The sequence below is a fragment of the Macrotis lagotis genome, chromosome 3 (genome assembly GCF_037893015.1).
Source record: "Macrotis lagotis isolate mMagLag1 chromosome 3, bilby.v1.9.chrom.fasta, whole genome shotgun sequence".
Taxonomy (NCBI): domain Eukaryota; kingdom Metazoa; phylum Chordata; class Mammalia; order Peramelemorphia; family Peramelidae; genus Macrotis; species Macrotis lagotis.
This window is the reverse complement of record NC_133660.1, coordinates 32,122,441-32,143,441: the sequence shown is the minus strand read 5'-3', so window position 1 is coordinate 32,143,441 and position 21,001 is coordinate 32,122,441. Positions and strand designations below refer to the sequence as shown.

The window sequence follows — 21,001 nt, the reverse complement described above, 5'->3', positions numbered from 1 at the left end:
TCTGGAGACCTACAAGCAGCACCCTCTCTCCTCCATGTTGTGCTAACACACAGCAATGGAGGTCTTATGTCAGAGAACAAATGTGTCAGCCCAGATCTGAAAGTAGCAGCGGGGGGGGAATAACTCTTCTAAAAATACAAGTATATGTTACTGAAGTCTGTCAAAAGAATATGAATGAAACCCCGCATATCTTTCATCTCTTCCCACAGATGATATATGTGGCGCGGAATGCTAAGGATGTAGCTGTCTCTTACTATTATTTCTACCAGATGGCAAAGATGCATCCAGAGCCTGGTACCTGGGAGGAGTTTCTGGAAAAATTTATGGCTGGAAAGGGTAAGACTAACTGTTCATGGGGCAGTTAGGTAGCACAATGGTTAGAGCATTGGCCCTGAAGTCAGGAGGACATGAGTTCAAATTCAGTCTCAGATACTTACTGTGTGACCCTATGCAAGTCACTTAAACCTGATGGCTTTGCCAAAAAAAAAAAGGCACACAGAGAGTGCATAATTGAGTGACTGAATAAAAGGGCATGCAGACAATCGCATATTGATTGGAATTCCTTTTTCTATTTCCTACTCTCTTAGATGGATGGTGGCCCAGTGAATAGAATCTTGTAAATAGAGTTAGGAAGACTTGAGTTAAAATTCAAACTTGGACATAGATGACTTGAAGAGGTTATTTTAACTTTTCTCAACCTCGGTTTCCTCACTTGTAAAATAGAGCCAATAATAGCATCTCATTCCCAGGGTTAATTTGAGAATTTATATATATATATAAAACATCTGGATAGTGCTTTGCAAACTTTAAAACACTATGTAAATACTATATTATTATTATTATTAATTATTATTGTTAAAAATGAAGGAAAAACAAGAAACAGAGGTGAATATGATAAATCAACTAAAATTTTATGGTATCCCTTCCAATAAAACAGGTGCTTTAATCAGAATTTATAGATCATAATTTTCAGGATAAATTCATTCACATTACCCTAGTGCAAATCCTCATCTTAGCCTAACTTGTCTTCCTACTTCCAATCTGCATCTTCTCATACCTACCACATTTTGCAAAGCTTACTCTTGTTTAAAATCCTCACTTGCTAAAGAATAAAGTGGAGATCATTTAGGTATGAGGGAGGAACGATGTTAATTATCTTTCCCACTTAAATATATTTACCTAAACTTAAGAAATTAGGTTGTTTTTCAGTCCTTTTCAGTCTTGTCTGACTCTACATAACCCCATTTAGCATTGTCTTTGGAAAAGATGCCATTTCCTTCTCCAGCTCACCTTATAGATGAGGAAAAGGAGACAGACAGGGTGAAGTGACTTGTTCAAGGTCACACAATTCTCATGTAACTGAGGTCAAGTTTGAACAGAAAGTTGAGTCTTCCTGACTCCAGTCCTTCAGTCTATTCACTACACCACCTAGCTACATTGAATTCGACTGAATCACAAAATCAAGATGGAGTGTGAACAAAGCCTATTTCACTTGCTTGAATGCCTCAAAGCCACTGAGGAAGGATTGGTCATGCCCTAAGGAATTTATATGAAAGAAAGAAATTATCTCAGCATTTGGAACTCTAAGGGTATGGATTCAAGAAGTATAACAGTGAGATCTCATTCTCACAAAATAGCTTTGACTGATTCATAGAGATGAACAGACACTGATTCTGGTTTTAAATTTTAAAAAAAAAAGATGATTTAACCTAACAAAGGCAATTAGTTTTAATGGGGGGGGGGGTAATCAGTGGAGCCTCATCTTCACACTGGTATTCAAGACACAGCACAACCTGTCCTGGACCGTCTCCCCAACCTTCTCTTTGGCACTTCTCCTATAGATCTTCTCCATCTAAAGTGTATCTACTCATTTCCTCCCAAGCATGTCTTGAACAATTCTACCTTTTCACTTTTGTTCATCGTATTCTACCTACCTACCATATCCTTCCCATCTTCTCTTATGATTCAAGTCCTATTTGTCTTTCAAGGCACTTCTTAAGTTCCAACTTCTTGCATAGACTCATAGATTCAGATCTGGAAAGGACCAAAGAAGAAATCTAGTCGAAACTGAGATCTAAAGAGATAAATAACAATCCAAAGTCTCACAGTGGGTCAGTGAAAGATAGAGGATTTGAACCCAGGTCCTCTAATTTATGAGCCAGGTTTGATCCCCCATTCAGCATGATTTCTCCCTTCTCTGAACTTCCATTTTTCCTATTACTTCTACAAAACATTTAACCTTGTAATATTACTCATCATTTTTGAGTAGATAACCTGTCTTTACATCTAGATTCAGCATCTCGAGCAGGGACTGTTTATTTTTTTAGATTGTATCTCATTTTATTCTAGAATATAGTGTCTTAATTATATAGATTCTCATGAAACAATTGCTGCAAATTATATTTCCATAGTAGAATATAAATTCCTCAAGGGAAGATTTTTCCCTAAAATTTAGCAGCATTTCCAACAAAGTTGGCACTTAATGCATGTTTCTTGACTTAAAATGCATAAGAAGATGATGGTGACAATAAGAAATGTGGGTGATTTTTAAAGTCTTTCCTTCTAAAAAATTCTTTATTTCCCCCGAACATTTTCTCTTTTATAATTTAGTGAGTTTTGGTTCCTGGTATGATCATGTGAAGGGCTGGTGGGAGAAAAAGAAGGACTACCGTATCCTCTACCTCTTCTATGAAGATATGAAGGAGGTGAGACAAAAAGGACCCTCTTCCACATGAGAGAAACTCTACCTCTCTCCTTTCTTCTCTTGAAAGTCTTTTCACTCATGGAATTTTTCAAATTTGACTGTCCTATGGTCATTCTATCTTCTAACAAAGCATCTCAGGTTTTTCTTGTGGAGATGAAGAGAGATGAATTAGACAAGAATACAATTAGATTCAAAACTATTGGATGGCCAAACTCAAAAAGTTATTGTGAATGAGTCAACGTCAGTAGCTGGGGAGGTCTCCAGTAGGTTGTTCAACAGACCTGTTCTTCACCCTCTGCTATTTAACATCTTTTATTAATGACTCAGATAAAGGCATGGATTATATACTCATCCAATTTGCAGATGACTCAAAGTTGGGAGAGATAAATAACATATTGGATAACAGTCAGGACCCTACAATACCTTTATAGGGTAGAGTGTTGACCTGGTTCTAACAAGAGAATTCAATTAGGATAAATGTCAAGCCTTATGTTAGAGCACCAAAAAGATCAACTTTTCATTTAAAATATGAGGAGGCATGATTAGATAAAGTTGCATCTTTTCTAAAGTCTTCTCTAATTGTCTCATGAGGGCAACTATTTTACCCCTATATTTTTGCTGCTCTACATTTATTTTGTGGTGATAGTCTGTTTATGGAAGAAATTTGGAGAGCTTGGAAATTTCTGACCTACTCTACCATTTTCTCAGAATGCCAGAGAAAGTAATTTTTCTTTAAAAAATAAAATTTAGTGGACCATGGGGTCAATGTGAGTCAGAGGATATGTAGCATCCAAATGAATGCCCATCTTGGGTTTCATTCAGGGAAGTATAGCTTCTAGAAATAAGTGTTACTTCAAATGTATTCTGCCCTCACCAACCATCATGAGAAGTATTGCTTTCCATTTTTATAAGGATTTTAATAAACTGGAGAATATCCAAAGTAAGTAGCCAGGATGGTAAAGGGTCTTGAACCCATAATGATCCATTAAAGAAACAGATTTGCACAGAGAAGAAAAGACTTGGGAGAACTGGATAGCTGTCTTCAAGTATTTAATAGAGCTGTTATTTGGAAGCAAGAAGTGGATATCATAAAAAAGTAATTTAGGTATTATGTCAGGAAAATACTTCCTAAAAGTGAAAGTTCTCCCAAAATAGAATGAACAGCCTTGAATGGTGGTGGGTTCCCCTCTTTGAAGGTCTTCAAACTGATGCTACATAGACATTTGTTAGCCATGTTATAATGAGGAATTTATGAGTTGAGCTACATAATTTTAAAATTCTGTGATTTCATGATTCCCCAGGATCCAAAACGTGAACTACTGAAAATTCTGGAGTTCTTGGGAAAGGATTTGCCAGAAGAGATTATAGATAAAATCCTGTATCACACCTCCTTCAAAATCATGAAAGAGAACCCAACAGCCAATTATACTATGATGACAGAAAAGGAAATGGACCACAAAGTATCTCCTTTTATGAGAAAAGGTGAGAGTCTTACAGAAGTACTATATTCAAAGATAAGTGGAATATAGAAGGTAGAAGAGATCTGAAAGCTCAAGTAGCCCAGTCCTTAAATTCCAAGAGATTAAATGGCCTAATGGTGGTATAAGGAAAAGGGAAATAGAAGCTATAAGAGGCTTGTTGTTGTTCAGTCTAAGTCTTCATGACTCCATTTGGGGTTTTCTTGGCAAAGCTATTAGAGTGTTTTGCTGTTTCCTTCTCCAGTTCATTTTACAGATAAGGAAATTGAAGCAAACATTATTAGGTTATTTGCCCAACATCATACAGCCAGGAAGTGTCTGAGACTGGATTTGAACTCATGTCTTCTTGACTTCAAGCCTGGTACTCTATCCACTAAGCCACCTGACTGGTTTAGAGGGCAAAAAGAAAAATAGAGCTTCAAGGTGATATTCTGTGACAAACATCTTTACAGTCACAAACCTAATCTGGATGGGAAATATTTGGGTGAAGACTTCCCTTAGCATCCAAAGTGAATATTCCCATCAGTATCTTCCCTAGGATCCTTTACTGAACCAAGACACCATGGGCTACTGGAATGACCTGTGTGTCTTACTCAGGAAAGTGTCAATAATTATAGGAGAAATAGGAACAAAGATATCTGAGTTGTATGTACTTCCCTAAGCAGCTTCCTCAATGATAAAATGAATAGATTGAACTAGATGATCACTTCCTTCTGGTCCTAAAATTCTATCTTATAGAGTTAGCTGGCCATGTTTTTCAAATAGCAAAAGTATACTCCTCAAAAAGATTCACATGGAGCAAGCATTCACAGGAGGGTCAGAAGAAGTAATAAAGGAATTCTCTGAAGGTCTCTCTTTAGAACTTTGGAATTGATTGTGTAGCATAGAAGACACTGACACAGAACCTCCCATCAGAGAGGGTGCTACGCTCTATGAGCAAAGCAGAATGGAAGCAGCTCAAAGAAACATAAGATGTCTTAGTTTAGAGTACCCACCCCAGGTGTTCACATGGACAATTTGTGCCCAACATATAGGAGAGCATTCTGAGATCATATTAGTCTGATCAGTCACAGTCAGACACTCTGCAATTTGTCTCTAACATAGTGATGTTGTTTTGGTCTTCTTCAATAACAAAGGGCAAGAACCAGTGAATCAATTTTGAGAAAAAGTTGTGGATGGATAGATGGTTGAAATGGTGTAGAGCTAAGAGTAGCTATTGGGGTTTATCCTAGCTCAGCTGTATTCTGCTCGTATTGCCCAGCAATTCAATTCAGTCCAGCTTAATGAATAATTATTAAGAATTTTCTATAAGAGGCAATTATGGTGGCTCAGTGGATAGAGAATTGGCCCTAGAGTAGGGAGGATCTGAGTTCAAATGCGGCCTCAGACACTTAATCTAACTTAGCTTGGGACCTTGGGCATGTCACTTAGCCCCATTGCCTTGCAAAAATTTAAAAAATAAAAGAGGGGGCGGCTAGGTAGCACAGTGGATAGAGCACCAGCCCTGGAGTCAGGAGTACCTGAGTTCAAATCCAGTCTCAGACACTTAATAATTACCTAGCTGTGTGGCCTTGGGCAAGCCACTTAACCCCATTTGCCTTGCAAAAATGTAAAAAAGTAAAAGAGAGTCTACTATGCTAAGGCATCATGCTAAACATGAGGCAAAAGACAGTCCCTAACTTCAAGGCACTATAATTATTGGGGGAAAGATAAAAAATCCCTGACTCTATCTAATTTAACAAATTTGGAGATATGGAGATATTTAATTCCCACATTTATTAAAATAATAAAGTACATTATTGGGATTTGCTAAAATTGGATTTTCCTAGACAAATAGGTAGGCCAGGAGGCTAGGGCAGAGTGCAAGCTCTGAAATCAGAAAGACTCAAGTTCAGATCCAAAAATAAACAATAACCATGTGATCATGGGTCAATCACTTAACCTCTGTCTGCCTCAGTTTCCTCTTAAAATGGGGATAATAATAATAATAGTACCTAGAGAACTTATGAGGATCGAAAAGGCACTTAGCACAGCGCCTGCCATATAATAAGCACTATATAAATGTTACTTTTTATTAAAAAGGAAATTATCAAATATTTTATGAACTTTGAAGTACTATCTGAGGTGGTCTGAAAGTCTTAGTGAAATTTTTAGTTTTTAAACTTAAAATATAAAAAGGTTTCACAGATTCAACAATGTTATACATTTATCTTTTAACTTGGGAGCAGCTAAGTGGTGGTGCTACAGTGGATAGAGTACCTGGCTTAGAATCAAGAAAATATCTTCAAATATGGCTTCAGACACCTACTAGCTATAAGACCCTGGGCAAGTCATTTGACCCTACTTGACTCAGTTTTCTTAACTGTAAAATGAGATGGGAAAGGAAATGGTGAACCACTTCAATATCTCTGCCAAGGAAATCCCAAGTGGGGTTACAAAGAATTGAACAAGACAGAACAATGATAAACCTATTAATTTGAAACTTAAAACTATTCTAAGACTTTGGGGACATCCTGAATGAAGGCTGAAGGTTATTATAGAATTAAATGCTATCATGCTATTCATTCTCTTACCAGCTATAGATACCTAAGCTATAAGAAAAAACTAAAGAGATTCTTGGTATAGTGGAGAGAGTCCTGGACTTGAAATCAGGAAGATTCATTTTCCTGAGTTCATTTGACCTCAGACATCTACCAGCTATAGGGGCAGTCTCTTAAGAATGGTAGCCTCAGTTTCCTCATCAGTAAAACGAACTGGAAAAGGAAATGGCAAATCACTGTAGTAACTTTGCCAAGAAAACCTTAAAATGAGGTCACAGGACTGAAATAATTGGAGAACATCAGCAACTAAGAACAATATTGATATTACCTAGAGCAGCTGGCCTACCTTCTTTAAAAAGGCATATTTCATCCCCTTTCATTCTAAAATATTTGATGGAAATATTTCTGAATTCTTCATATTCAGAATCTGGGTTCAATAAAATTAGCGAGCAGATTTAACTGTTCCAATTTTGAATTCCAGAGTCCTTTCCTGGGTGATTCAAGAGTTATTTAAACCATGATTGCTTACATAATCTTAGAAAAGCCACAGGAATTGCACACCTGGAGAATCGAAAGAAATTTGAGAAACAGGAAGAGCATAACTCTGAAATCAAAATACAAGATTTGGGCCATGATTTGGAAAATAGATTTAAAATGGTTTGGGGGTGAATGGGTATTATAATATTCTACCCTTTCTTTTCTGCCAGGAATTTCAGGTGACTGGAAGAATCAGTTCACTGTGGCCCAGTATGAGGCATTTGAAAAACATTATAACGAGCAAATGGAAGGGACCACACTGAAGTTTCGAGCAGAGATTTGAAGAATTTAGCCTTTTCCTCCAAATCTCTGAGATGTTTGTAAAGGCAAAAATTACTTAATGAAAATATGTATAGGCTATGAGCTTCTACAATTGCCTAGCTTAGTACTTTGAATATATATAATGCTGAGAAAAGTCCAAAACCTATACTTCAGAAGATGTCAAGAATGATTCTCCAATATTTCCCAATAAATTGTCTACTTGGATGTTTGCATTGTCTTAAAGAATTACATCATGAAACAAGAATTTTTAAAGTATGCAATGACATAACTTTCTACTATATACTAGTTGTAACTCAAGTTGGACAGGTGGGGCTTTGTCCAAAAGCATTAAAATTTGGAAGTTTGAAATTTTTTAATGGAGGTTTTAAAAGATTATAAGGCTCTGAAATTTTGATTTGTGCTTTTTTGACAGCTCGTGAGTAGACTCATTAGCAAAGATTAGTTAGTTCAAAGTGAAAACTACCATAAGGTAGAAAATGTGTCAAGTAAATTTGTCCCCTAGTCAGGACCCACCAAGTTCCCAATCAAGGTATTCACCTAGCTATTTCCTATGATATGCACTCAACAGAATTCAATGTCCTTGCCTCTCTTCTACTCAACTGACTTGGTCTTAATTATTTCCTGTATCGTTTTTATATCATACATTATAAAGTTAATTTGGGATACCATTTTGATGTTTGCCCCAGGTATCAAAATTGCCGATCATAGCTCTGTGAACCATGTTTCTTTGTAATACAAATATATGGATAGTAGAAAGACTTACATTATGGATTCCTAGTAGAAGAATATCTCAGCAGGAGAGAAGCTTTGAGATCTGTAAGACCTTGAAACAATTTTCAAGAAAATGAGCTCCTTAATCCCACATTGTCACCTTCCACAGGCACTGGGAAGTGCCAAATCAATGTTAAGTTTTTAACTGAATCTATACAAGGGAAAGAATGGACAGATTCACCCTTAGATGGTCCAATACCTAAATTTCAGCTAATCAAGAAGACTGCTTTATAGACTTAATGGATATTTTGCATTTTATGATGATATAAAATGACATCAAGAAAGCAAAAGAGTTAAAAAATAACAAAAGTGGCAAGATTCAATTGTTACTGGGGCAACTAGGTGATGCAATGGATAGAGCACTAGTCCTAAATTCAGTTAGAACCTGAGTTCAAATTCAGCCTCAGACACTTAATACTTACCTTTGTGACCTTGGGCAAGTCACTTAGCCCCAATGCCTTGCAAAAACAAACAAAAAAAATTCAATTGTTATCTTCTCAGATTGTATTTTTTATAAATTATTTGGGGGCATTTGCCATCACTTTTAATCAAATAAACTAATATTTACTGAACAAGCACACACAGGATATAAAAATAGAACACATGGCCTCTACTCTCAGAAAGCTTACAGTCTTCTTTAAAAGGTGAATCACATAAGAAGCAACAAAAGAACAAAGGCAAAAATGATGAGGGATCAATTGTTAGAGCAATGGAAATTCAGAAAAAAGTTCACTCTCTTTTTTCCAAGGATTCAGACTATTCATATTTGATTCCTAGTCTCTCTGCCAACTATTCCTCCTCAACTGCTCTCCTCTCATTATACTCCCTTTTTCAGTTGTACTCCTGTACTACCTACAGTCCAACTGAGGCTACTTAATGAAGTCAACAGATATATTCTTGGTTGTAGATGGAAAAAGATCCCTCAGTTGTCATTCTTTGATTTCATGATATAAGGAATCACCAATGATCCTCCATCCTCATCACCTTTCTTCATTTCCAGGGCTAGTTCATGACTAGTTTGTGCCCTTAAATTCTCCTGTTTGTCTAATAAAGTCTCTTTTAAATATTTCATTAAATTTAAATATTCCAGTCAATATTAAACCAGCTCATAGTAACTAGGAGAGCCTCACAATACCACCTTGCTGTCTTATTTTCAATAAGCATCTACACCAGCTGCCTCCCAAATACAGAGCCTTGAAAAGTACATCCAGATTGAAGAAAGACTAAGGGTCATCATCAATTCTGAAACCTTAAAAAGCCACCATATGATGCTTCTTTTTACCAGATCAAACCATGGAACATTAATTAAAATCACTAAATAGACAGTTATCAGGTCAAAACTCCACAAGACTGTTGCCACAAACATCCCAGCCTGGCATCAGGACTAGCAATATGTAGTGTGTTTGGTTTACCTGTGCATATTTTCCCTTAGTGCTGGTAGTGGTAGGGATAGCCCAGAAGGTGGAGTTTGAGGGCCAATGGGTTAACTCACCTTCAGAAGAAATCAACAAAGAATCAGGGTCTAAACATTGCATCATTTCCTAAAAATCTTGGGTTGTGGGTCCTGGGTTTTATTCACCTAAGTCTGAAGCAGCAAGTGTGATTAGACCCATACTTTCATATGCCCTGCTATTCTAGCCAAGCTGACTTGCCTACTCTGGTGGTAGACATTAATCAACAATTTGGGTTGGTTATGGCATGGATGGCAGACCCCTCTCCACAAGAGAAAATTGAAGAGAATTCTCTTTTTCAATAATAATCATAGGGACTGGATCGAAATTAGATCAGTGATCTAGGACAGTGGAAGGATAATGCTGTCTCTGAAATGCTTGGGCTTAGCTATTCATGAATGGCATTTGGACAGCAGTTGGCAATGGGTTTGGCAGATGTGGTGGGCCCATTCTCTACAAGAGTTTCTTCCATCAAGGATAGTTTCAGGGGTCAATTTAACTCTACTATATAATAAATATCATTAAGTACCTACTATGTGCCAGACACTGTACTAATTCCTGGAATAAGTCAAGAAACAAGAGGAATAGTCAAGAGCCCTATAACACAATGTGGTGGAAATAGAAAAAGATCACCATAGCAATCATGTATGGAAACATGTAGTACCAACACCGTTTGCCACCATTTCCACATGCAAGAAGTTTCAACGGCTGGTTAAGTGGTCATAAACATCTTTGCAATATAAATGAGAAAAAGTCATAGACCTGTTCATTGAGAAATCTTTGACAGATTTAGAGAAAGCTGTTACTATTCAATGATACAGTAGGAAAATAGATACCAGAGTTAAGAAGAGAGCAAGAAGAAAGTTGAGGCACTGATTGGCATGGTTTTCTCAAGGAGCTTGACTATGAAAGGGACATGAGATAAAGAATGACCAGTAGGAGGGATAGATAAATCAGTTGAGATTTTTTTAAGTATGAAGGAGACATGGGCAAGGTCCCAGGCACTAGTAGAAAAGGAGAGATTGAAGATTAGTGAGAGAGTGGGGATGACAGAGGAGGCAATCTACTGGAGAAGACAAGATGCAACAGAGTGGACAGGAAGGCTTGGCAAAGAAAAGGGACATCTCTTCATGTGAGAAAGGAGAGGAGATAGAGGAAGAAGACAACTGAAATGAAGGAAATGGAATGAAATGAAGAGAGGAAAAGAGTGAGGCAAATAGGCTCAATTTTTTTTTTGATAAAGTATAAGACAAAGTCCTTAACTGAGAGAATTGGAGGAGGCATTGCCATGGAAGATTTGAGGAGAGATGAAAAAGTCTGGATAACTGGTGTGATGAATCAGATAGGAATAAATTAAGGAAGTGTAAAAAATATATAAATGAACAATGGCACCTGACTATAGAAAGCATATATATATAAAAAACACCTAAATTTATAAAGGACCCAACCAGTAGGTTTGTGGTTTTTCTCCAACTCTGTTCAATAGCAGATCAATAAGAGTAAAAGGTTACAAATGCTGGTAGTGATTCAAGGTTGAAACTTGGCCAGGTGTGCTTGATGATAAGATAAGGGGGCAAAGGTATAGACTGGAATTAGTTCACCGAAGGTTGAGAAAGGGAAGGGAGAAGACTGTAGCCAAAACTTAGGTGATAACTGGGGAGAGCACTGAAGAGTGGAGGGATTGAAGGTCACAGTGAAAATGAGAACTGCTCTCCCTGCCTCAAGTCTCTTCCATCTTCAAGTCAAAAGTCATGATTTGACTGAAGCCCAACTGATATCTAATCCCACTTCCACCACACTCAGTAAACTTCAATGCCTCCCTTCTATTTCCAGGATAAATTCTTGTGTTTGGCTTTTAAAATCCTTCTCATCTTTATGCTTTCCTACTCATCCAGTCTTCTTACACTATAATCCCTTCCAAATGCTCTATGACCCAGTTACAATAGCTTACTTTCTGTCCTTGAGCAAAATACTCCATATCCTCACTTATGACTGACTGTCCTCTATGTGTGGAATGATCAGCTTTCTCTTCTCTGCTTTCTGACTTCCCACTCTTCCTTCTAATTTCAATCCCAATTGCATCTTGTGAAAAAGAAACTTTCAGGGGTGGCTAGGTGGCATAGTGGATAAAGCACCGGCCCTGGAGTCAGGAGTACCTGGGTTCAAATCCGGCCTCAGACACGTAGTAATTACCTAGCTGTGTGGCCTTGGGCAAGCCACTTAACACCATTTGCCTTGCAAAAGCCTAAAAAAAAAAAGAAAAGAAACTTACCTGTCTTCCTCAATGCAAGTGGCGATCCCTTTAAATTAAACCTCCCATTTATTATATCTAAAGAAATATAATATATATATATACATATATATATATATGTATATATATATATATACACAGATACATATAACAGCATACACAGAGAGAGAGAGAAACCAGATAAAACTGATAGGGAACTGATACAAAGTGAAATAAGCAGAACCAGGAGAAGCATATACATGGTAACAGCAATATTGTATGATGATCAACTATTAACTATATGGGCTCTTCTCAGCAATACAATTGATCCATGACAATTCCAAAGGATTCATGATGAAAAATGCCATGTACTTTCAGAAAAAAGAACCCAAGGTGTATGAATGCAGAATGAAGCACATTTTTTTCCATTTCCTTTACTTTTCTTATTTTTGGTGTGTGTTTTCTTTTTGTAGCATAGCTCATATGGAAATGTTTTATATGACTACACATGAATAATCTATATCAAATTGTTTGCCTTTTCAAGGAGGGGAAAGGAGAGGGAGAAAACAATTTAGAACTCAGCATTGTTTACATAAATGTTAAAAGTTTTTTGTTTCCATATAACTGAGGGGGGAAATGAAAAATAAAAAAATTCAAAAATTAAATAAATCTTCTTTAATCACTTTGAAATATAGGCCTAGTGGCACTATAACTGGTCAAAGGCTAAGCACAGCTTCATTCCCTGGAGACATAATTGCAATAATTAGCTAGTCTTACAAACTTAATAGTTATCCACATGTAAATAGGGGTGGGGCATATAATGATACTTTTCAAGTCTTTGGACAGGGGTCCTGTAATGCTATTAAAAATCTTTATGTATTAAAATCACAGAGCTGGCTTTAATGCAACTATTCAGTGAGGAACATGGAGATGGGATAGGTATCCTTCAGTACCCTCAGATAGTACTATAGAAGTACCACAAAGTTCAGGTAGGGTGCACCCATCCTGCCTGCAACATTCCTTACTGGATTTTACTTTTTTTTCCTATTTTTTGCTCCAACAAGCAATTAAAAACCTTGTAAAGAAATCACTTGTCCAGTCTTGCTCTTTGTAATTGCAACCTTCTTTCTTCCTTGGCTCCATGCCCAAGTCCCTGAACTCACAATTGTATAACGAGTTCTCCTCCAACTGGCCCTCCCTATTTTGTTTTCAGGAAACTTGTTCGACTGTAGACTTTAACTCCTAGCTGAGTAGCTACTGCAGAAGTTGAACATTTCTGTTTTTTCTTCCTGGTAAGTCTTTGAGGGGGAGTGTGGGATATCTATTTTCTTTCTATTTTAATATTTCCTGTTCTGTTTGTAAAACCATGGCCATAGGCCAAGTCTACCCTGCACTCATTTCCATGGGCTTTTCCCCAAAGGTTTCCAAGAGGAGAATAAATCCCTGGGCAGGAAGCCTCTCTTATCTCTTTGCAATGAGTATAAATTGACGTCAGGAATCAAATTGCCAGGAACAGAAGTGAGAAAGGTTCCAAACAGAAGAAAAGTGAAAGAAGACTTGTAAAGATTGAATTCCTGATCCAAGGGGTAAGTCCTTTGATTCTCACCCAGGTCTTCCTTTACCATATGGTTAAATTTCTCAAACTCCAATACTGTCAGATGTGGGGTCCTGGAGAACTCAGAGGAACTGGCATTGGACAATCTGGGTTGAAAGCTGTGTTCCACTTCTATAGACAACATGAGAGGCTTGATCAATGGTTATACCAATCTTTGGGTTCCAGAATTTTTGCAAAAAGTACATATGTACTCATATTTTCTCATTTAATGACTGTCCACACCCTGTGTATTATTATGTGGAAGGGTGTAATGTGAAAGAGGGTCCCTCACACTTGAAAAGATCGGTATGCTCTCTAAGGTTCATTCTATTGATAAACTGAATTAATTAATTAATTGGGTCAAATTCATCAAGACACAAGGTGCCTAAATTTTTATAACTAGAAGGGTCCTAGAGATTATCCAATTTGTTTTACAAATGAAGGAAACAAAACTCAGGAAGGAAATGATTTGTTATATATGTGTGAGGGAAGCCCTTTGAGCATTAATGATTAGTGGCATTCAGGACCAGACCTCTGGGCTCTTTTCTGTTATATCACACTGTATGATATTTGACAATATGTTAAATATGGAATATATGATATTCAAGTTTTAACCCAAATCCCATTTTATGAAAAGAATCTTAAAATATATGCTAGAGGTTATTGTGGATATTGTTCTGTGGATTCTGCTTTCTTAACTCTTCATCTCTTCACATTCCTCTCATACATCTCTGAATTTTTTACATTCAACCTTCTTTGCAGTGTGATCAGTCATTCACTAATCCTTGAGAAGAGGTTTTGTTTTCAGTTTTATTTTTATTGCAAATAATGCTGCTGAGGACATCTTTGGTAACATGGGTTCTTTCTAGTTGCTACTAACCTCCTTGGGGTAGAATTTAAGTAATGGAATCATTGAATCAGAGGCTATTAACAATTTGCAACTTTCCTTGCATAATCCTGATTTGTTTGCCAAATGGTTTGGACCAATTTATTGCTCTACCATAACTGAAATATTGTCCCTGTCTACTCCAGGGCTCTTTTTACTACCTCACTCATCATTCCCTCTCCTTTGAACTTAACTAAAAATGGAAACAATACCATCTTGGGCTCTGAAGCTCCTGAAGCTAATCTTATAGATTTATGTCACCCTAGAGTATTTGTCATTATTTTTTAAAAACTTCTAATATATATAACCTAAACAGAACTCCTAGCCTGAGCCCTGATTTTGCTAGTATCAAAACATTGATGTTGAAAATTAAATAAAGAAACTCCCCTCACTTCACTCCCAAATATTCGATGCTCCTACTATTTTCTTTTTCAGCTTTTTTCAACTCCTAGGAAAACTTTGACATAAAAGTGTTATCCCAAGAGCCTCAGCCTCCAGTCAAATGGAAGTATTCCAAGAACAGGATTTAAAAGGACTGAGAATGGAATTCATAATGAAACATTTTTTCAGAACAACTCTGCCCTCTGAATCTTGAAAACAGGAAAAGAATTTCTCTTCTATAATCAGAATATAAGTGATTTTAACCATCCAAGCTCTTTGGGGTTCTCATATTGAAATAATTTGATCAAGAGTCCTTGATTTTGTTCCTCTGTTTCCCAGCTGTAGCCTGTCTTTAGAATTCATTCTGGTCCTTTGGTGGTCCTGAAAAGTACAGTTTAGGTAGATCTCAGAACCTTGGAATGACCCATGGATTGATGTGCCCACTGAAGTTTTCCTTTTTCCTTCCTGGAAAATAGAGTAGAGCAAAGTTAGAAAAATCTGAACTGGAATTCTACCTCTGACATCCTCACTACTTAACTATGGACAAGTCACTTAACATCATAGGATGCCAGGCTAACTGGTGGTACCATGGATAGAGCTCTGGACTTAGAGTCAGGAAGTTGGTTTTTTGGTTGTTATTTAATTGTTTCATTCATTTATGCCTCTTCATGATCCCATTTGAGGGTTTTCTTGGAAAAAATAGTGGAGAGGTTTGCCATTTCCCTCTGCAACTCATTGTACAGATGTAGAAAATGAGGCAAACAGGGTCAGGAAGACCTAAATTGATATCCAGTCTCAGATAATTCTTTTTTGTTTGTTTTTGCAAGGCAATGGGGTTAAATGAGTTGCCCAAGGTCACACAGCTAGATAATTATTAAGTGTTGGAGGTCGAATTTAACTCAGGTCCTCCAAATTCCAGGATCAGTATTCTATCTAGATGATAGATAGATAGATAAATGGATAGATAGATAGATGGATAGATAAATGGATAGATAGATGGATAGATAGATAGATAGATAGATAGATAGATAGATAGATAGATAGATAATACATACATACATATATATATATATATGAGGATTTTTACAAAGCAATAAGGTTGCTACTTATCCAAAGTTACAAGTCTAAGTAAGTATTAACAATCCGAGGCTGGATTTTGAATTCAGGTCCTCCTGACTCTAGGGCCAGTGCTCTATCCACTGCGCCACCTAGCTGCCCCTTCAGATAATTCTTAACTGGGTGACTGGACAAGTCATTTAAACTCAGTCTACCTCAGTTTCCATAATAGAGATAATAATATTACCTACCTCACATAGTAGCTGTGAGGATCAAAAAAGGTAATATTTATAAAAGTGTTTATCATAGTGCTGTCATGGTGTAAGCTTTTTCCCTTCCAATCTTCTCTCTAAGCTTATTACAAAAAAGTTGCAATCATGCTGAGAGTTCCCTGCAATTGATGAAATCCCTTCACTGGATACTGCCTCCTCACAAAAAAAAAAAAAAAAAAAACACTTTCCTGATGTTGAAAAAGCTGAAGTACCAACTAATTATTAGTTTTAAATTTATTTAAAGTACTACTATAGTAGTGTATAGTGTCTGGGTTTTATTTTTTCTTTCTAAAACATCTTCACAGTTAAGATTCTTTAAGAGGCTTTTTGTGATCCCACTAATTAATTATTGGTTTTCTCTTTCTCTTGAAAGAGATTTTATATTACTTTTAAAATAATTTTTCATATCTTTTGTTTTGACATCATTTAAATACTCTCTGTAATTCTTCTTCCAAGAGAATTTTTATATAATAAAGAATTTTTTAAAAAGAAAAAATGGAAGAAAAAAATTTTAATCAGCAAAATCAATTAAGTACTTTAAAAAATTTCCTAATATGTACAAAATTAAGCAGCTGTGGGCCCCTCTCAGTGAAATAATAGAATGAAGTATCTTCTTTTATCTATTTTTTGATGCCAGGTTTGAACTTTGAAATTTTGTAACATTTATTTTCAGTTGTTTTGTGGTTGTTATTCTTTTCATTCACATTGTTATAGTCATTGTGTATACTGTTTCCTTGATGCTGCTTACTTCAGTTCACATCAGTTCATGTAAGTTTTTTAATGCTTCTTTATAGTAATCTTTTTCTTCATTTTTACAACACAATATTCTATTACATTAATATACTATGAACCACTTTTTATGCACTTTGGCTCATCTTATTCCCCACCCCCAGAGAATGCAAACTTATTTTTTTTGCAAGGCAATGGGGTTAAGTGGCTTGCCCAAGGCCAAATAGCTAGGTAATTATTAAGTGTCTGAGGCAGTATTTGAACTCAGGTACTCCTGAGCTCTATCCACTGCACCACCTAGCCACCCCCAAGAATGCAAACTTTTTGGAAGCAGGCCACAGTGGTGTGCTGGAGCTATCAATATCTATCACAAGAACTGATTATTAAATTCTAATAATGAGCATTTATATCTCAGAAATCTGCAAAGGCAACAAATCAGGACAATTTGGTTTTTTGATTGTCTAGACTTAAAAAGATGAAGAAAAAATGTTTATAATGCAAATTACACTTAAAAATATGTTTTGTATGTATTTCCTCCCCCAAACCAAATCTGGTTGTTAAACATCTACTGACACACTCTGTAGGCAGACTCTATTTTCAGATATTTGGGGTCTTTTTATTACCAGTGGCTAACACGGTGCCTGATATCTGGGAGAAGCTTAATCAAGTAAAATGAACTGTTGTTGAATTCCATTTCCAATCCTAACAAGCTGTGTCATCTTGAGTGAATCATTTCACTCATCTGAGAATCATTTTCACTAAGTATAAAATAAGATAAGAACAGGACATAGGTCACAGCTTTGTTGTGAGAAATGAACAGAGAAAAGATTAGTTTGACAGGATCAAAGTGTAGGAGGGAGAGTAATATAAATGAAACTGGAAAGATAAGTTGAGGTGAGTTTTTATAGGATGTGAAAAGCTAAACAGAAACGTAAATACTGGAGGCAATAAGGAAACACTGAATTTTTTCAGGTAATGGGATGACATGGTTAGATCTATATTTAAGTTGGAATCACTTTGATAGCTATGTTGAGGATGGATTGATTTTTTTGTTTGTCTTTCATTCTTTTTTTCCCAACAAGTAGAAGATTTAAGACAAAGCAGGACCAGGGACTGAAATAGAGGTCCAGAAGAGAAGATAAAGGGTAGCTGTTACTAAGGAAGGAGAGGATGTGAACTGGGGAGGTGTGGGGGCATTTGGTCTGTAGGAAAGTGGGAAGAAAACATGGAGGAAGAGGGGAGTTTTATTCCCTGTATGGTGCCCTAGTATTGCCAGTTAGGAGGGAAAGTGGAGTGGGTATCTTACTCACCCCGGTCATAGAGAACAAAAGGTGGCCCCCATAGCTCTCATGATGAGGAAAGTTTGTTTGAGTCCCCTTTTCCTGCAGAGGGTCATAGCTGGTCTCCTCAGGAGGCCCCTGAAGGTTGATAGCTTCCATCTCTCTCTCCCACTCTCCCCTCAGGGTCCCCAAGGGCATTTTTCCAAGTTCATCCTCTGGAAAATATTTTTGCTAAATCCATATGTGCTGATCATGATGGCAAAGGGGGGCACTGCTTTGATGATCTGTGGGAGGAAGCCTGCAAAGAGTCCTCTGGCCCCAGACTCAGCTTGACTTTGTCAGAGCAGCAGCCGGGTGGAGGGGGAACACAGAAGTGTCACTCTCAAAGCTCCCAGACTTCCCAGTTCCATCTGACCACATCCAAAGGAAGTGTGAGCACAGCATCCACTGCTCAGGAGAAAGCTCCAGCCACAAAGCTGACACTGACTGAAGTCTGATCTTTGGCTGCCATCTAAGGACTCAATGCAGTGGCACCCCATCCAAGCCACAGAGAGCACCAGCCTCCCTGAGACACTGCTTCCCTGACACAGGCCCCAAGTTCCCCATAGGACAGAGACTAGGCCTAAAGTTGCATTCTGCCCAGCTCCAGGGGGCTGGTCCTAGTCACAGTGCCCAGTCAGGCCATGGCTTCTGCCACCTTGGGGGCACAAGTGTCAGAAATCACAGCTTAACTGCATTAAAAAACCCTTCAGCTGGTCCTACATCTAGGAATATGTCAAAAGGGTTATAGATGGCAGTGGTAGGCCCAGTCACCACTAGAGTTACAGGAAGACCACTCCAAAAGGTCCTGGCCCCCTCAGGCCAAGTGATTTCCACAAAAGGGGCCCATGGCTCCTGTGAAGTAGGTGGGATATTAAGACCAGATTGCAGGCACAATGAGAACCATTCTGACCCAAAGAGAGGGGCTCTCGAATTCCATTGCAGTAAAGTATACACTTCCATTTAGGAGAGGGGATGCTCCAGGATCCCTGGGACTGTGCCAGGCCACTGAAGGGAGGACACTGGGACTGTAGCCAAACCTTTACCACATCCAGTGGGGTCATGAAAATGGAGATAACAAGTGCCCCTGTGCCTGATGCCACCATCTGCTACAGGGGACTAATGCCCCCAGGTGCCTCCTCTGCCATTATACTGCCTCTTGCTTCACGCATGGATGGACAGTGGTGAAGTACTGAGTCCTGGGGGCATCCAGGGTCTGAGGCCACATTTGAACCCACATCTTCCCAGTACTCTACCCATTGAACGACTGAGCTGCCCCTTTGAGGATGGGTTAGAATAAGGCACCAACTATTCTGTGGTCAGGAAGCTCAATCAGGAATCCGTCATGATGAAGGTAAAGAGCACTGAGAATTTGAATTGAGACCAAAACGTTATTAAATGGAGAGAAGGAGTCAGATATAAGAGATGTTATAAAGAAAGAAACCTGGATTTGGCAACTTCTTGGATATATCATTTACAAGAGACACACTAAAACTAGAAAGACGCACAGAGAAATAAAATAAAGGGCTGAATTATGCTTCAGCTGAATCTTTTAAAAAGACAAACCTGATCTCAGACAAAAACCAAAATAGACCTAATTAAGTGAAAGAATTAGAGAAATTACATTTTGCTAAAAGTTACCATAGACAATGATACATATTTAAAAAATTTAACAACAAATTTCTTTATAAAGGCTTCATTTCTCAAATATATAGGGAGCAGAGTCAAATTTATAAAATTAAGGGTCATTCCTCAATTAATATATGGTCAAATGATGTGAACAATTAATTTTAAGAAAAAAAATCAAAATTATCTGTAGTCATATGAAAAATATTCTAAGTCACTAATAATTTAAAAATGCAAATTAAAACAACCTCATACCTAGCAACAATTGTTATTGTTCATCCTTTGATTTCTTCATTTAAACTGACCATTCATATCCTTAGACCCTTTATCTACTAACAAATGGGTATTGCCTCAGACAAGTCAAGACCTGGGAAAGATCAATAATTACAAATGCTGGAGGAGGTGACAGAAAATAAATACACTAATGAACTGTTAGTGGAATAATGAACTGGTCCAACCATTGTGGAAAACAATTTAGAAATATGTCAAAAGGGTTATAGAATTGGGCATATTCTTTGACCCAACAGTGTCCCTACTAGGTCTGTATTCCAAAAAGATCAAAGGAAAAGGACTTATTTGTACAAAAATCTTATAAGAGTCCTTTTGGTGATGGCAAAGAACTGGAAGTGAAGGGAATGCTCATCAATTGTGGAATAGTTCAATGTCAAAACAGATCATAAGGGGCAGGCAGACTTAGGATTCAAACCAAGGTCTCTGACTCCAAATCCAGTGTTCATTCCTTTACTGTTTTGTTGTCTCTATGGATAGGACATTTGTTTTATAGTTGTGCCTTCCAGAATATAGACACATTGGTTTAGTTAGTAGGTTTAGTTCATCTTAGGCACAAAATGACTTATAAAACAAAGTTACAATATCTGGCACTTATTTTTTCCTATTATTATTTTATTTTTTATTTTTTCCAATTACACATAAAGATAATTTTCAGCATTCATTTTTTGTAAGATTTAAAGTTCTATATTTCTTTCCTGCCTCCCATCCCTCCATCCCCTCTTCCCTGGACTTCAAGTAAACTGATAAAGGTTATACATGCACAACTAGGTTGAACATATTACCATATTAGTCACATTGTGAAAGAAGAGTGAGAAAAAAAGGAGAAAAAAATCATAAAACAAATTTTAAAAAGT

At 37.2% G+C, this 21,001-nt stretch overlaps 2 protein-coding genes and 1 pseudogene across 2 annotated transcripts in view; 2 read left to right on the top strand and 1 right to left on the bottom strand.

Moving 5' to 3' along the window:
• Window positions 1–8,213, top strand: part of LOC141516030 (sulfotransferase 1 family member D1-like) — a 33,796-nt gene extending 25,583 nt beyond the window's left edge. The window contains exons 5-8 of the mRNA XM_074227373.1: window positions 210–336; window positions 2,611–2,705; window positions 4,006–4,186; window positions 7,430–8,213. Of these exons, the coding sequence (XP_074083474.1) occupies window positions 210–336; window positions 2,611–2,705; window positions 4,006–4,186; window positions 7,430–7,542 (516 nt within the window). The 3' untranslated portion in view covers window positions 7,543–8,213. The remainder of the gene's footprint in view (window positions 1–209; window positions 337–2,610; window positions 2,706–4,005; window positions 4,187–7,429) is intronic.
• A 4,967-nt stretch (window positions 8,214–13,180) lies between these two features.
• Window positions 13,181–21,001, top strand: part of LOC141517418 (sulfotransferase 1B1-like) — a 31,040-nt gene continuing 23,219 nt past the window's right edge. The window contains exons 1-2 of the mRNA XM_074228390.1: window positions 13,181–13,285; window positions 13,414–13,579. The gene's annotated coding sequence lies outside the window, so the exon portion shown is untranslated. The remainder of the gene's footprint in view (window positions 13,286–13,413; window positions 13,580–21,001) is intronic.
• On the bottom strand, window positions 18,371–19,440 carry LOC141517419 (mitochondrial glutathione transporter SLC25A39 pseudogene; annotated as a pseudogene).